This window comes from Saccopteryx bilineata, chromosome 8 (genome assembly GCF_036850765.1).
Source record: "Saccopteryx bilineata isolate mSacBil1 chromosome 8, mSacBil1_pri_phased_curated, whole genome shotgun sequence".
Classification (NCBI taxonomy): Eukaryota; Metazoa; Chordata; class Mammalia; order Chiroptera; family Emballonuridae; genus Saccopteryx; species Saccopteryx bilineata.
This window is the reverse complement of record NC_089497.1, coordinates 74,849,501-74,867,467: the sequence shown is the minus strand read 5'-3', so window position 1 is coordinate 74,867,467 and position 17,967 is coordinate 74,849,501. Positions and strand designations below refer to the sequence as shown.

Here is a 17,967-nt window from a genome sequence, read left to right as displayed (position 1 = left end):
TTTAAAAAAATCAACCTATATATCATCACTCATTTTATCTTTTTTCAGAAATTACCTCTGTAGTTCACAAAAGTCAGAGCAGCAATTTCTGGGGCACACTTAATATTTAATGATAGAAGCTGAGAGTAGAAGGTTAATAACTGGACAACCTTTGTCTACAAGAAAACTACTTTCAACCTTAGTATTTCTCTACAATAAGAATTCATTAATCATTCAAAAATTATACAAATGAGGTCATTTTGTTGGAAAAAAATGATGAATGAGTGTTTTTTTCTATTCAGAACATCCAGCACAAAGCCAAGATGGTACATTGTCTCACCATTCCTTTATGAGTCACTTATTCATATATTTCAAGAATGACATCATTTGGCACAAAGAATACTATGATGAGGAATAAATAATAATTATACTGAATGATCATTTCTGTGTGCATGTGTTTTTCCTAGATCACAAGATAGGAAAGAAGTGGTTGGTACTCCCTCTGACTAGGGGTAGACAATGTGAAAAATTAATGACTAAAAATGGAAATGACAGAATTATAGAGTTGTTTTGAAGAAAGGGAAGGAAGCAATGGAGCATTAAATAAGAAAAAAAAAAGCAGGTTTGCAAGACCTGCGCTTCTGTCAAACCTCATATATGCAGTGTCAGAATAAAAGACACATTCCAGGGCGGGGATCAGGGTGAGTGGAGCAGAAAGGATAAGACACGTACTGCAAAGTCTGGGTGGGAGAGAAATAAAAGCACAACCACAAAGATGACAAGGTCAGGGCAGTGACAGAGCACAGGTTCAAAGTCATAATAAGGGGGAAGGGAAGTTTACTCTATAAACTCTCTCTGCTATTTAAGTATTAAAATAAAAAAAAAATTTGCATGGTCTGTCTGTTCCTTTGTCATTTTTATTTGTCGAATTTTGAATTTGTAAGAAATCATTTCAGTATAAATATTCCCACCCACAACTGATTTTCAAAGCCCTTATGACAAGTAGACACTGATCCAGTCAGTAATCAGGGAGTTCTCCTGCAGGGTTCATTAGACAGACGTGCTCACAGCTCACTTCCGAATGGGTGAACTTGGAAACTAGAGGCTGAACTGTGAACGGGGTTCACAGTCCCCACAGCCCGTTGTGGGTTGCGGGTGTGTGTGTGTGTATATGTGTGTGTGTGTGTGTTTGTGTGTGTGTGTGAGTGTGATGATATACCAATCAGAGTGGAGAAAAACTGCTTCAATAAGGAGGAAACACTTTGCTAATCTCATTAGAAGTATTTAAGGAGATTCAAATCCCACTTTTAACATTTTTAATATCTGTAACCTTGATATATACTGAGAAGTGTGACAAAGTTAGTGAGAACCACTTTATGAAGAATTGGGAAGCATCTTATATAAACATCCTTCCATAAAAATCTAACAGACAAAGGTAACAGATGCAGCTGTGCACTTGAAATACACACTTCTCTCAAGTGGTTTTTCTGGCTTGACTGATGTGTTTACCAGCAAGAGGGAGTTCAGAAGGAAGGATAAAAAACAGCTTAATTTAGGAAGGCAGTTATGGGGGTAGATGACCGGACCTAAGACTAGAGGCTGCTGAAGACCCAAGTTTTAATATTTCCAGTGATACAAAATAAATTAGTGATACAGTCAAGCAACTTCCCTACTTTGACATTCATTTACCTTATTTCAACTGAACTAAAACCAATACAATTAAACTTCTTAGTAGCTGCACGCTTTAATGAAAGAAAGCTCGCATACTCACCTAGGGACTGGCTTGCTCTCTAAGGGGTGGATCTCAAGCACAGACCAGACCCCTCTATGCAAAATGGCTGGGAATGTTCTCACAGAGCACAATCTGCAAACCTCTGACTAGATTATCTGCTGAAGTTCCTTTCAGTGTCAATGTCTATAGTTGTCAGATTGCTCAGATTAACCTACTTAAAACAACAACAAAAACACGACCCTTCCAAAAAACAAACAAACAAAAAACAACCCACCAGTGAAAGCACAGCAAACCTTCCACATTGAAAGGCTTCTTTCCAAGTTTTATTCCAAATGGCTGAGTCTACTTTTGTTTTTTTTAAGTATTATTGTCTCTGTTATTTTCATATATCACATCACTTTTACACCCAGCATGTCAGCTCATGTCATTTCAATTTTGCATTCCTTTTCTCAGGGTCTAAACATACTGCCAGCAATTCTCCCGTTAGATTAAAAAGGAGAAAAAAAGAGCTATTCAAAGATTACTTAACACATATACTTTTCCAATGTGAAAATCCAGTTTTTCTTTTATACCACATGTAATGAACATAGGTATTTCCGGTATTTGTTGAACTTGATGTGGTAACTCAAGGTCTCTCTTGATGATTATAGTTATTAACTGAACCTGTGATTTGCATTCCTGTTTGGGAAGTTGGGAAGGGGGGCCTGGCGAAGGAAAGCCAGGTGCTCACTGCTCAACAATGCTGGCCCCTTGTGTGCTCACTGAGATGCCGGGTTAGCTGGGGTAGATGGTGGTAAAAGTCCTGAATAGGTGAAAATATCAGCAATACCTCCTGCTTACAAATATCTTCTCTATTCATTTTATCAAATGAGGGTTTTTTACATTATGGGTAACAGGTTCCCTTTTGAGATACTTAAACTTCCTAGAGGGTCTTAAGGCCACCTAGCAATTATACCTTAATGTTTATGATTTTTTTATTATTTTTTTATTTTTCTGAAGCTGGAAACGGGGAGAGACAGTCAGACAGACTCCGCATGCGCCCGGCACGCCCACCAGGGGGCGACGCTCTGCCCACCAGGGGGCGATGCTCTGTCCCTCCAGGGCGTCGCTCTGTCGTGACCAGAGCCACTCTAGTAGCACCTGGGGCAGAGGCCAAGGAGCTATCCCCAGCGCCCGGGAATCTTTGCTCCAATGGAGCCTTGGCTGTGGGAGGGGAAGAGAGAGACAGAGAGGAAGGAGAGGGGGAGGGGTGGAGAAGCAGATGGGCGCTTCTCCTGTGTGCCCTGGCCGGGAATCAAACCCGGGACTTCTGTACGCCAGGCCGACGCTCTACCACTGAGCCAACCAGCCAGGGCTTAATGTCTATGATTTTAATCAGATCAACAAGTAGCCTCCTGGGGGGAGGGTGTAAAGCAGGAAGGAAACAGAAGGGAAGGACACAGGCCCACCTGGGCCAGGTCAACATTCTACTCTATTTAGATCCTAGAGTTTCAAGAGTATACTATAGGTCTCAAACTGGAATTCCTGGACTGTATACAAACCAGACTCTGTTGTTTGACTTCACACTGTTAAAAAACTTTTAAATTGATCATAAACATTTAAAAAGCAGGAGATTAAATCCTTCTCTTGAAAAACTAGTATTTGGAATGATACAGAGCTCATTTCTATAAAGAGAGCAGCTAAAGGGTGCTGGGGGGGCATTAGTCATTGTCCCCGTTTACTCCCTATTTTTCTTACGGACAATTCCCCTCATTTCTGTATGGGTTTGATCCAAGGGGCCATTTGTATCTATGACCTCAGAATAGATTTTACTGTCTAGAATTATTACAACTAAATCTTGAAGAAGTCCAAGAGGATTCTACAGCTAATAAACCCAAGAGTTTTACCATCAACACCTACCACCTACCCACCCTAATACCTCCATTTATAAAGCACTATGTGCCATGCATATTGCTAAGCATTTATAAACAGGAATTTATTTAACCCTCCCAACTACTTTATGAAGTAGAAAGTATTTCCCCCACTTTGCAGGAGAGCAGCCTGGGGTTCAAGGAGGCTGGTTAATTTTTCTAAGTAATACAGCTACTATGTGGCCCTAACCCGTTTTCATTCAAATTCTTGACTGTGAAGGCCTCACTTGTACAGCCTCGTTATGTTCACAATGTCAGGCATGTGGAGTAACAGAAGAGCCAGAACTCCCCAAAATGTACTGCACTAGAGTATCTGACAGTGTCCTGCAGAAGCATGCAGATGCATAACAGTAAAGCAGTTGGAATAAACAAAGTGAAACGTTATGATGCAACAACTGTTTCCAACTCATCGTTCAGGAAGCTTGAGTTGATGGTAGACAGAGGATAAGGCAAAAAAGCAAAGGCCCTGAATTCTAGCTTTGGCTCTTACCAAAGGAGGCTAAGCTGGACACAGGCACTCCAGAGGGCCACTCCCATTTGAACATTACAACAGACATCTGAGCCAGATGGTAGTATGTCATTTTACAGATTAAGAAAGACACTCAGAAATCCTAAATTGTTCATTCCAAGGTCTTCTGCTTAGTAAATGGCAAAGCCAAGACTAGAAACTAGGATGATGACCTTCTATTCAGCTCTTTCTTGCCTGCCTCTGTGTCATTCTATTACGAGTGACCCCTCTACATTTTCTGGCCTCCCACCTGCAGACCCCAGTCTGAAATTAAGATATTAGTTCTGGCCTTTCTGTTTTTCCTACAGTCAGGTGATACTTAGGAGAATCACTTCCCTAAATTGAAGTGGGGAAAATGTGAAATAAGTTACTGTGATCCCCCCCACCCAAATTACCAGTCACGCAGAGTTATTTTTATACTACTCAACACAAAGAAGGACTATTTAGGAATATAACACAGGTGATCATGTTTTATTCCAGTAATTTTTCAATTTAGCCAAGTGGAAAACTTTCTCCCTTCCTTTTTCAATATTTATTGATGATAAATAGCTTCACAGACAAGACGGCATTGATTGGACTCCAGGAGTAGATCTTTGTTTACTCCAATGCTGATTTTAGAGAGACAGCACATTTGAATAGCTTCAGTCTCTCAAATACATAGGCTTATTTTCACGGAATCACTTCTCATCTATCAGTCTTTCCTGAGGAAAATGCTAATAAGCTTATGTCGGCTGTGAGTGCAATCTAGTCAGCAACCAATGCAAAAGGTCTGTGGCCCTTTCAGCGACTCAGAGTAGACTGATTGAGAATCTCCAGGTTGTCTCTTTTCTGCACCTTTACACATGGTTCCTGTTCCTGGTGACTAGGTACAGAGTACCAAGGAGGGATCCAGGGAGTGTTACATATCACACCAAGAGATGGGTGTCATCTGACACTCATGCTTTATAATTCTTAGAGGTAAATGGCATCTAAACTATATTTAGATTAAGCACCGCGTTGACATGGCAAAGAAAGCACTGTCTATGGTACTGAATACAACAAAGCATGAAACCTATCACCTCACCTCTTTTACTACTTAGACGTCTGAGACTCGGTCAGCACCTCAGGTGGAGGTAGAACCACATTATCTGTTCATACCAGAAGGAAGCTAGGTAGCTTTTCCCACGAATCTGTTTTCTTCATTATTCCATTTTTATTTCTCGTTGACCTGCATTTTCCTCTTTAGGTTCCATTCCCACAAGTACCACTAGGACAGAATTGCAATCCTACTCAAACGCTTCGTTGTTATTGGAAACACAAGGGGACATCTCTAGTTTGTCTCTTTTCTTCTTTCTTTGGAGAAAGGCCAGAGAAATTCTAGTTTCCACTGTTTTCTGCATAGGCTTCTCCTACAACTTTAAGAGGACAGTCTCAGAGAGGTTTTAGACTAAGAAAAGTGTGTGTTGTCTCTCTCCATGGTGCTTGTCCTGCTTGGCGGAGGCCTCTCTAAGGAGGCTGTGCAGGGAAGGGAAGAACATGTGACTGTCAACAATAACCTTTCAGCGGTAAATTTGTACACATTTGCTACAAATGACATTTCTCTCTTGGCAAAGCCATAGGCGTTAAAAGGGATATAAATAGTAAGAAATGTGTGTGGAATAGGTTATCCCTGTAAGGGTTCAATAAATAAATATTGGCTGATTATAATAACTCCTAGTAGATTGTTATTTGAAATAATTAGAGCACTGAAGCAAAATAGCTTTTTAAGATACACATGTGGGATAAGCAGTGACAGGCAATAGTACAGAAGCTGTGTGGAATGATAGCGTATTGGACTGGATGTGACGAGGGAGGCTGGCTTCCACCTCTCTCTCTGCACTGTATTTGGAGACAGGGCCAGTAAGGAGGAGATAAAGGTTAATAAGGCCATAAGGGTGGGGCCCCAATAAAAATAGAAAGAAACACCAGAGCTCTCTCTCTGCTGTGTGAGGATATAGACAGAAGCCAGCCATCAATAAGCCAAGAAGGAGGCTCTCACCAGAACCCCTCAAGATGGACCATCTTGATCTTGGACTTCATAGCCTCCAGAACCAGGAGAAATAAATGTCTGTTACTGAAGCCACCCAGTCTCTGGTGGTTTTGGTTTTTTTTTTAATGGCAGGTGAAGTGGATGAATTCAGGTGGTAATGACTGGCTAATTAAAATGACCTAATGGTCATGGTTTACAGTTTACAGAGCACTGTTACAAATTTTATCTCAGAGAAACTCTAGAAGGTAGAAAGAGCAAAGTATTATTTTTCATATAAGAAAGTATACCTTAGACAGGTTCAAGATCACAAGGTTACCAAGTGGAATTCAGTCAGACCGGAAACCTGGGTCTTTAAAGTCACTATTGGTTGCAAATAGTTGTGGTCTTCTTGTTTTCAGCATTATTATATTGGATGTCTATGAATTCTAGGTTTTAGGTTTCCAGATAATGCCTAGTTAAACAATGTCAAATTTATCACAAGGCATCTATCTATCTATCTATCTATCTATCTATCTATCTATCTATCTATCTATCTCCACACATTTTTTCTCTTTAGAACTGCGATAATTATCTCCCTTGACCCAGTGGTCCTCAAAGTGTGGTCCAGCAGTGGGAGCTGAGGACTTAGAAATGTGAATTCTTGGGTCTCAGCCCAGACTTAGAGAATTGGGAACTCGGAGCATAAGGTCAAGCACTCTGTTCTAACAAACCATCTAGGGCATTCTGAGGCTGCTAGTGTTTGAGAATCACTTGCTTGTTCACCTGCGAACTGGCTGGCATTTGACATATTGCACCAAAGATGCGCATCTGCAACCCGAGTCCTACAACCAGCTAGATCCATACCATACTGCCACACTGACTTTTGAAATGCTTGAACCTGTAAGAACATCCTTCATATAATCATAATCCTTTATAATTTTGTGTTGGCATTTGTTACCTCTTTTTAGTCTACCTGGAATTTGAAAACATTTTCAAAAAATAAAAAAAAACTATTTAGGCCTGGCATACCATAAACCTTGAATTAAGTTAACCCTAATTAAAAACATTAATTTAAAATATAATGAATTTATTATTTATTCAAAATGTTTAATGTTTTTAATCCCTTACTCAAGGTATCTGGTCACTTACTTTTGCACTTACAGCCCTGAAATCTTGGTAACTTCCAAAGGAAGTTCATCTGTACAGGAAAGCTACTCCTTAACAAGATCCACCCCCTCCAGTCAGGAGAGAAAATTTAATAAATAATAAAAATGATTCAAAAATATATATTTAAATTTTTCCTTTTAATGTTCATTCTAGAAAGCCAAACATAAAGTTCATTAATTATATGTTATAATTTATATATAATAACTATATTTATGTATGTAATTATAATAAAAAGTATACATATTTTATGTCAAGTGTCTGGATTCACAGGAAGTAAGATTTTAATTCAATATGTTTCCCTTGATTACCTTCCAAGGCATGGACTTTAAAAGCTCTAGGGGCCTGACCAGGAGGTGGCACAGTGAATAGAGCATCGGACTGGGATGCGGAGGACCCAGGTTAGAGACCCCGAGGAAGCCAGCTTGAGCGCGGGCTCATCTGGTTTGAGCAAAAGCTCACCAGCTTCAACCCAAGGTTGCTGGCTCAAGCAAGGAGTTACTCAGTCTGCTGAAGACCCGCGGTCAAGGCACATATGAGAAAGCAATCAATGAACAACTAAGGTGTTGCAATGAGCAACAAAAAACTAATGATTGATGCTTCTCATCTCCCCCTTCCTGTCTGTCCATCCTTGTCTATCCCTCTCTCTGACTCTCTTTCTGTCTCTGTAAAAAAAAAAAAAAAAAAAAGCTCTAGGGATTTCTGGTGGAAAATATGGACTGTGATGCCAATGTGATTCATTCATATTTTAAATGACTTTGTGTGTGTGTGTGTGTGATTACATATTATATAAAACCTATTATTTTAAGACATCAACATTAATCTAAGAATTTTCTGTAATGTTTTATATGCATCCCAAGAAACTTTACCTAAAAATTTCATGAAGAAAGAAGCACAATATTACCATAAAACTTTAGACATTTCCAAAAGTAATTTTGGAAATAATCTGCCACCCTCTTGAATGCTTGAATGAGGGCAGCCAGGGAGAACAAAACGCACATACTCTGTGTTGCTTCTGTTATTAATTGTCCTATATAAGCAAAATTGTGGGCTTTCTGTGCAAGTACAAGACTTGCAAATCACGCAACTGATGAAATGGCATAGAGCTCGCACAGCATTTGTGGAGCAACAGCTTCTGAATGACAGATTTAATAGATTAATAGACTTCTGCTCATCACAGCCTCCAACTATTTTATCTTCTTTAGATTTTCTTTTGGTACCATTGACTGAAAAAACTATTGCAATTACATGAAGATTGACAAGCACAGCACTATGCTTCTAAAAATATATAGGAAGAATAAACTGAACATAATAAATATTCCTTTCCAAATAGTGTGTGTGTGTGTATATAATATAAATATATTTATCAAATAATTTATATAATATTTATGAGTTGATGCAATATTAACATGTATTTTACACACACACCTTTAATGTTGTTCTCTTAAACTCAGGAAGAATTTTTTGTAGTATTATAAAGACTAATTAAAATATTTTCACAAATATTTTACTTACAGGTATTCATAATGTCATTGTTCTGACCTAGGATTTATTTACTCACAACATCAACACTACATACACCACCCCCCAAAAGGAAGAACTACTCTTATAGCCAACAGCAAACACCAATGCCAAGTCATATTCATAATTACTCATCTTTTGAACCATGTTTGACATGAATGGTTCAGCAAAGCTGGGTCACTGCTAATTGGTGCCAACTGGTAGCAACTGGTACCAGGGCACTGGAGGAAATGTGATAACTACAGAGGCAAACAATAACAGGGCAAAAAAACAAAACAAAACAAAGTCTCCCTCATTTGATCCAGGTGTGAAAGCCTTATTTTCTGAGAAGAAGTACAGTAGGTTCTCTCTTTAATTTAAAAAGAGATTCCTTAACAGTTAATAAAATAAATGTGTTTAGGCACAAGAACATGTTTTATAAAAGGTACCACCAGATAAAAAGAACCACGACTCTCTTGGGTTTTCTACTCCAAAGATCTCAATGTGTAATTTTACAGTTTTCAGAATCCCCAAATTCAGTTAAAACAAGAAGAAGCTTTCGGAAAAAAAGAAGAAAAGAAAGGCTGCTTTGGGGGAGGATGAAACTAAAGAAGTAAAAAAAGAGTAAGAATTTACCTTCTACATGATTAAGAAAGAAATTAACCTTTTGTTTTAATAGGGAAAGTATAGGCATGTGTATTCTCCTAATATACTGAATTGCATTTCACTAGTTCATTCACCAAGTGGGTCCAGTCCTTTGACAGGAATGCTAGGCTACAGGCAGGGTCTGTGGGAGATGGAGATTGCATGCCGCAAGTAATGATTCCAGCACAATTAAAATGAGAGCTAAACAGCTCAGTGGCACGCTTGGGTTCCAGCCTCACTTACCATATTAACTAAACTGACAATTTGGCACTAAGTAGACATTTAGGGCCAAACACTCTCCATCCTTCTGTCTTACTCAAGAGCCAGAGAGTGAAGATAAGGCAAGAAGAACACGGAGGGATTTTAAAGGAACCCTGTAAAAGCGATATACTCTGTCCCTCGCATGGAGATGCTTTGTTTGGCTAGTTTTTCCTAGAAAATCACTTCAGTTACCTCAATCATTCCATGCCTTACAAGCAGGCCTCCGAGTCAGCTGCTTCTGGTAGCTATTTTCTGGTGGTCACTTCTCTCTCTCTCTCTTTTTTTCCCCAGAAAGATACACAATTGCTCCTTTAATGCCATCACCATGATGCAGAACAAACTGCACAATTAGGAAATTGTCCAAATTCAACTTGCCTTCCTGTAGCCTGCTTTCTTTCTCACCTCTTCATCTGCTCACATCCCTTTGAGTCATCTCTTTATGTCCACCTGAGTTTACGTCACCCTCAGAAGCAGCGACACTTATACAGTAAATGAATGTGCAGTTAGCTTGTCTGCCCAATAACTAACAAAGATGTTAAGGACTAATGCCAGTTCAGTGGCCTGAACTGGATACTGTCCATTACCTGGTGTGTCACTGTTTATGGCCTATTAAGCAGTTTTCATTTTACCACATGGGCCCGTATAAAACCCAAGCCAGATGCTTCTCAAATTATAGGCAGTATTGCAGAATATTAAACAGTTTATCTTTGTTTTTTAAGCATCATCTCCAAATCTACTGAAGACTAGCCAAGAAACTAAATTGGGCAATATATATATTTTAAACTTCTCAGTTTTTTAAGTCCTTTTATCTCCCTTTTCCTAAATCATAGTCATTATTTTACACTAATGGGAGTGTTTCTCATTTTCAAAATAATATACTTTCTGGCTCTTATTTAAATTTGTTTTTCTAACCAAATTATCATTATTGTTTTGGTTCCCTTTTCAACGGAAACTTTTAATTTTCCAAATGTTTTTTTTAAATCTGGTTTTGCTTTTTCATCATTCTTACATCCAGAACATACATACTGACATGCAATATCAGTAGATCAGAGGCTTAGTTGCTCTCCAAATCTGTCTTGGTATGCAGGCCTCCATTAGACAGGCCTCTGTCAGGGCGGGGCTGACTGCTCAAAGGGCTTCAGTTGTCAAAAATCCACCGTGCAACAGTAGAAAATGTATGGAAGCATTCACTTACCTGCTTTTGATCAACAATTATTTCGAGGTCTTCATCACTGCTTAGTTTTCCATATCCTTTTTCTTTACTTTTCTTGTGAAAGAATAATTTTAAACGATCATTTAGTTTCTCTCCATGAAAAATCTTAATTCCCACTTAATACTTTTAAAAGATAAAGTTTACTTAGCCTTGTTCACTAGTCATAACATATCATTCTGTATGTCAGTCTCTTATGGACAACAGCAATTTTTTTTATTGTTAAGCTGTTGGTTTATATTTATTCATTAAGTATTTTTTGTTCAGCTTCTTTCATACAAATTATGCTTTTAATCTTCTCTGAATATTGTTATGCTTCTCTTTTCCATTCCATAGTTTTTGAAGAGATTTTTTTAATACTTTAATATAAGTAATTCCTTCAAGAGACTCAGCACAACTTTGCTTAAAGATTGAAACTGCATTTGGTAATAGTCTGCTTAAGATGTCAACTATTAAATATTTTACTTTAATAATACATATTTTTGAGAATGACAATTATTATGCAACTCAGATAACAAATTAAAAATATGATACATTTGCTTATAAATCATATAAAAACTAACATTATAAAAATAACTCAAATAATTTTGAAATGATAAATAAAATAACTTTCAAAATCAGTTAGTTTGAAGAGATAGAAGAGTACAGATCATCTTTAAAAATGACTTTATTGGTATTTTGTCATCTTTCCTCCCAATGACCATTCCACACCTACCTATCCCACAGAAAGAATTCTAACATTAGAGAAGGACATAGATCATGACAACCATTTTATTGTTGTGCTTATAGGAGTAAGATAATTTATCTGAGTTTTATTTTTCCTTCTCCCAAAGCACTGTCTGATGGAAATGCCAGAAATCACATGTTTCTTCATAATTTCAGGAATCAAAGTGCCCATCTCTGTAGAGGTCCAGCTACAAAAGGGGGACCCCCTCACCACTCACTACACAGTTAGCTTTAGTTCAAGGTTATTATTTTTTAAAAACAGTCTTTTCTAGTAGCTATTGGCTATATCAACTAGAACTAAAGAAATTAAAAATGTTTCTTATGTTTGTACCTACTGGGCCAAATTAGAATCTCCATCTCATTGGGGGGAAATAATTATATTCTTACAGTAACATGATTTAAATCTGTTTACACTGTGGGACATGATTCCTGTTTTTTCCCCTATGGCATTTCAAAACCAGATTTCCACATTTCCTCCCCAATAAAGATATCTATTATTTTAGTGGGGTTTTTTCCTGTAATGAAGAGATTTCTGAATCTTCAAGTACCAGGATACATAAATAAAGTCTCATTCATATATTAATGAATTTAGCCGCTTCAGAACAGATGGCTACAGTATTTCACTCTATCGTTATTCTTGTCCTCATTTGAGGTTCCATTTCAGGATTAATGGAAAACAAAAAGAACAAGACAGTTTCAATCAAGCCAACTTTCTTTCTATCACTTGGCTTTTGTATCCTTTTAGTCCACTGGTTGCCATAGGATATTGTCCAGAGACCTTCTAATGCAAAACATTTAGAAAGCTTTCTCAAATATTGATCTGTATACGTACCAAGTAGCTCATTTGCATGACCCGATTTCTGGGCAAAAGGACATTAAGTAGAGATGAAATGTGGGTCCTTCCTTCCATTTCACTGTCAGACATCCCAGAACTCTTTGCACCAGTGGCAGTGGCTTCATTGCTAGAACTTGCTGACCAGAGACCCACGGGTCTTGCCCAGCAATAGTATTTATAATGTGTGACAATTAACCGAAGTATCCCTGAATCACTGTCTTGACTTTGTAAACATTGTAAAAATTTAGGCTAGCACAAAAATATATTAAAACAAAAATTTCTCCTTTTCTAATTTTTATCTGAGCACTTTTATATTACTTGACTGCTATTCTTGTTGAATGCTTTAAAAAATCACGTATTAATTATATACATTTTTATATTCATACCACACATATGAACTACTCAGCCTCATAAAAACTGTTTTCTCTTTTCAATGCCCCACCCCAGACTTTCTTGTGATTAGCAAATCGCTGCTAATTGGTATAATAATGCCAGTATTCATAGAACATAATGCAAGGTGGCAATTTCTGCCAGTACCAACTTCCTCTTTTTCAACTTAATCTCGACTCCTTATCTGATATAGTAAATTTTCCTGGGAAGAGACTAGGTCAGGGAAGGAGATTATAGCTTCAACGACTTTAAGTAGAAGTTGGCATTTTCGGAGAGTGGGAGGTGGAATTTAGAGCTCTAATTCTGTACTTAAACTCCTAGTCCCCAAACAGCACACGCTGTACACAGTCAGAATTCTTACAGTTTTCCTCTGGAGTTAAGCAATATTTTCTAGTTCACCCCATAACCCTAGAGGGATTAAACCTTTTCTAAGCCATAATGGTTATTTGCTCACTTACTGCTTATTTCTAGTGCGAGCATAATCCTCTTTCAAGCACTCAGCTCTCACTTTGACTGCTCAGATCAGCCAGCCCAGGCAGGGATCTTCAGCTCTCCTCCCTCTTCCCTGCCGGGCATCCCTGTCTTCTATTTATGCACTTTTGTTAAGCACAAAAAAGGAACTTCATAACTTCTACGTGGTCTTTCCCACTAGCCAAAGGACTGAACTAGAAGGAGAAAGGAAGCTAACCTCCCCATTGCCCAACGGTGAGGAGGCAGGGCTTCTGTGGGAGGAGAATCCAGAGGGCAATCACTTCCTGTGCTCCTCCCCCTCCCCTGGCAGACACCGGAGCTGAGCATTTCCACTGAGGCAGAGAGGGCGGGCCCCTTTCCACTTGGTCATCACCGTGCTGCCTGCTTCTAGCTGATTTGATTCACTGCTCACCTAAATTCAGTTGAGGAGGGAGCATCAGCGCAGTGGAGCTGAAACGGTGACCACTTTGAGGTGGAAAAGTGAAGAAAGAAACAAAGGAAATAGTCATCATTGGCCAACAGTGCCACACTCCCTGTAAGGAGCTTCAGCTGAAGATAAGTGTCCTATCTCTGAAACCCCCAACACAGGAACACAGGATTTCCCCACAGCACTCTGAATCCTTTTGAGTAACTGGAAGGAGGACCATCTAGTTCTTCCTTAGTGCTAGTACCTTTTTAATGCCACTGAATCAGATATGTACTCTTCTTAAGACCATGGAGTCTAACTGCTAACCTTTCCTCTCTGCAGACACTCCACCATCTCTCCTTAACTCAATTCACCTCTTGCTTCCCACCCCTTCATTCTCTCCTTCACAAAAGCAAAACAGAAAGGTAGGTTTAGTCACTCGAATTAAATAAATCATAAAACTTGGAAACTGTAGAGGAAGACAATGTATGATTGCAGATATAAACTAATTATATAAGAAAATTTTGCAACAACAAAATCTGATGGGCTAGAGACCTGAAGAACAAAGCACCCATGTTCAATTTTAGAATAAGATTTTATTAAAAGGTAACTATTAATTGCAAGATACTGCTTGCATCTGGGTTGAATTAGAAGGATTCTTCATATTCATTAGGAATGAAGTATATGAAGGAAATTTTGAAAGGAAAAAGGAACACATAATTTAGTGAATTGGACAAATTAGCCTCATTTGCAATTTTTGCCTAACTATAGATGTCAAAATCATTGTCAAGGTTAAGGATTACGTGTAAATATTAAACAATTTTTTTACTATAATTTATTCAATACTGCAATGAATGATAAATAGTAGACCTAGATTTATTAAAGCAAATGTTACCTGGAGACTATACAGACAAGAGTCCAGAGGCCTTCTCCCTATTCTCCTCCTCCCGGCTGCCAGTGCTCAGTTCCTTCTTCTCATTTCCCCATCTCCAATCCCTTCTCTCTGCTACCTTCTTCCCTGCAGGCTGCAGAGTTGTTTAGTTCCCACTGTTCTAAAAGGTGACTTCCTCACATCTTGCTTTCCCCTAAAGCAGTGATTTTCAACCTTTTTCATCTCATGGCACACATAAGCTATTTACTAAAATTCTGCAGCACACCAAAATATATATATGCCAATCTGACCAAAAAAATGGTATAATTTTGATTCATTTACACTGGATAGCTATTGTTGTGTTGAATGTTGTCATTTTTTATTTGATTATGTAAGGAAAAAGAGGTCAGTGTCCCTGACTAAATAGTTAGGTGTTGCACATTTTAAAACTTCTTGTAGATACCAGTTGAAAATCGCTGCCCTAAATGGCACTTATTTAACCCTTTGAGTAGTGAGTTTTTTCCATGCTCACTGACCCCTGGGAATGAGTTTTTTTTTAAGAAAATGAAATTAGCTCCAGTTACAGTTTTATTAACTTAAAATCATGTTTGTTTGATAATCAATCTATAGAAACAAGAAGAACATACATTTGCCTTTTTTAAATGTTGCCTCACACTTTTTTTTTATTATTATTTTTTATTTTTCCGAAGTTGGAAATGCGGAGGCATTCAGACAGACTCCCGCATGTGCCCGACCAGGATCCACCTGGCATGCCCACCAGGGGGCAATGCTCTGCCCATCTTGGGGCGTCACTCTGCCACAATCAGAGCCATTCTAGCGCCTGAGGCAGAGGCCACAGAGCCATCTCAGCGCCCGGGCAAACTTTGCTCCAATGGAGCCTTGGCTGAGGGAGGGGAAGAGAGAGACAGAGAGGAAGGAGAGAGGGAGGGGTGGAGAAGCAGATGGGCACTTCTCCTGTGTGCCCTGGCCAGGAATCGAACCCGGGACTCCTGCACGCCAGGCTGACACTCTACCACTGAGCCAACCGGCTAGGGCTGCCTCACACATTTTTGAAATAAATCAGTCGTATTCCAGATGGTCAGGAGGCACAAGGACTTACATGAATGTTCATACTACTCAAAGGGTTAATCTTTTTTATCTCTTCACTGTCTAACTTGAAAGAGTGGTCCACTCTTACTAGCAACAGTTCCTTTCTCTTCACTTCTAAACCAATCACAATTGAGATGTAATTGACTGTAATTGCTTTCTTGACAATTACCAATGGCCTTCTAATTATCAAATTCTCTAGCAGTTCTTTTTCAGAGCTAATTGTATGAATTATCCTCAAATGCAATTTGTGATTGACTACAGATGTCAAAATAAATGCAAATATTATTTCTGTCAGTGGTCAAGTTTGTATGAAATATTTTCAAAAATGCCTTTGCTATTATTTACCCAATTACAGCTATTAAATGGTATCACTACCAACTGAATAGAGTATCAGTGAGAGGCAGGAAGAAGTAAGAAAGGAGATGTGCTGAGAAGATACTTGCTGAGTTTATGGTGTCTTTGGAAAGTTCACCTACATGGAAAGATCTAGTTGGCCATTTGGATATACAGGTCTATATCTTAGAAGAGAGATAAGAGAAGACATATTAATTTTGGGGGATAATCAAAATTGCAAGCGTGGATGGGCCCATTAAAGGAGAAAAAAGAGATAGAGAGATGAGGACCAAGCCTGAAATCCTAGAGAATGTTACATTTAAAGAATAGGCAAAAAAAAAAAAAAAAAAGAACCCAGTGAAGGAGAGTGAATAGGAGGGGTCATGGATGTAGAAGAACCAGGAGAATGCAGTCAAAAGAAAAAGAGAGGCCTAGAGGGTGTCCAATGCTGAAGAAAGGTTAAGTAAAGATGTGAACAGCAAAATTACATTGTATTTGGCATTTTGGAAGTCATCAAGGATTAAGAACAAAAAAAATAGTGAAGATGGAACTAAGATTAGACTAAATTAATGAATACAGTGGCAGAAAGGGAGTAAAGATAGTGAGAGAGGACTTAGTTTCCCTCAGGAAAACTTGAATAAAAGGAGAAAGAGGGAAATTTTGTTAAGATGGTAGATCTCCTATTAAGTGTTCTTGCCACAGATAAACAAACAAACAAACAAACAAAAACAAAAGAAAAAGAAGGAGCAAGAATGCTAGTGGAAAGACAAAAAATACCAAGAAAAAATGCTGTGAAAGTTACTATAGTTCCCCCCTCCCACTCCCTTGTGTAAAGGTATTGAGTATTTATGGTTCAAGAAGAAACTGGTAAAGAAAGTGTAGATACCAGAGGGTAAGGGAAGATTATTCAAGAAGCAAGAAAGTATCTCTTTTAATTTTAGGATTGTGTGATATATATTTATAGAACAAAATTCAGAAGACTACATATTAAGGTTAAATTAGCCCCTGTAATACTCATATTTCCCTCACCCAAACATTCTGTAAGGTTAGAGTTAATGTGTTTGCTATTATCTCTCCTAAAAGCTACCCCGCCTTCATTTTGAAATGTAGCAAAAAGTTTACCTTTGTAGGAATGTCTGGGAAAGCTTGCTCTGGGGAGGGACTGTGACCATGAGGGGAATCTAAATCACAGTAGTTGTTTGTGAAAGCTTAGCCACAAACTCAGGCCCCCAGCTGTTTCTGGGAGACTGACCTCTTGGCTGTCTTCAGAATTTACCAAGGACACCAAGCCTAGCTACATCAAAGAACTTGTGTCTCTGCTGCAGAATTCCCATCGTTAAATCAGTAACCAAGGCCGCAAACCCCTTATATGCTAATCTGAGTTTACTCAGGTGCAGGCACCCCATGCCAGCAAAGCTTGCAACAACCCCCATACCTACCACTCTCTCCCACAGCTGGGGCTGACACTTATTGCTGGTCTCAGCCCACTTGTATGCTTACATCCAGGCATTTTTAGAATAAACTTTCTTTCTGCAACACCAGCTTCGTGTTTTCGGTTCATCCCGCGGTTTCTGCCTTTCATATACTAAATATTCAAAGTCCTTTTCTGTGGGAGATGGAATTATGCACAGTCTATAGGCTATATGTTCTCTTTATAGTTGAGAATACTCAAGGAACAATTTTTTTTTTGTTGTTGCAAGACAGAGAGAGAGAGAGAGAGAGAGAGAGAGAGACAGGCAGGGAGAGAGATGAGAAGCATCAACTCATAGCTGCGGCACCTTAGTTGTTCATTGATTGCTTCTCGTATGTGTCTTGACCTTGGGGGCTCCAGCCAAGCTAGTGACCCTTTGCTCAAGCCAGCGACCTTGGGCTTCAAACCAGCGACCTTGGGCTTCAGGCCAGTGACTTTTGAGCTCAATCCAGTGACTA

General features: G+C 38.8%; 1 protein-coding gene across 10 annotated transcripts in view; it reads right to left on the bottom strand.

Annotated features, from left to right (window-relative positions):
• PEX5L (peroxisomal biogenesis factor 5 like) overlaps positions 1-17,967 on the bottom strand; it is a 274,524-nt gene that overhangs the window by 195,055 nt on the left and 61,502 nt on the right. For 3 of the 10 annotated variants that reach the window (XM_066241134.1, XM_066241135.1, XM_066241136.1), the window contains exons 1-2: positions 12,455-12,675; positions 10,882-10,953 (exon numbers count right to left, since the gene is read on the bottom strand). The exons of 3 other annotated variants lie outside the window; for them this stretch is intronic. In XM_066241134.1, coding sequence (XP_066097231.1) covers positions 10,882-10,953; positions 12,455-12,547 — 165 coding nt within the window. In that variant the 5' untranslated portion in view covers positions 12,548-12,675. Of the gene's footprint in view, positions 1-10,881; positions 10,954-12,454; positions 12,676-13,305; positions 13,500-17,967 lie in introns of those variants that run through there. 4 more of the 10 variants (XM_066241127.1, XM_066241131.1, XM_066241132.1 and 1 more) reach the window with 4 other exon arrangements.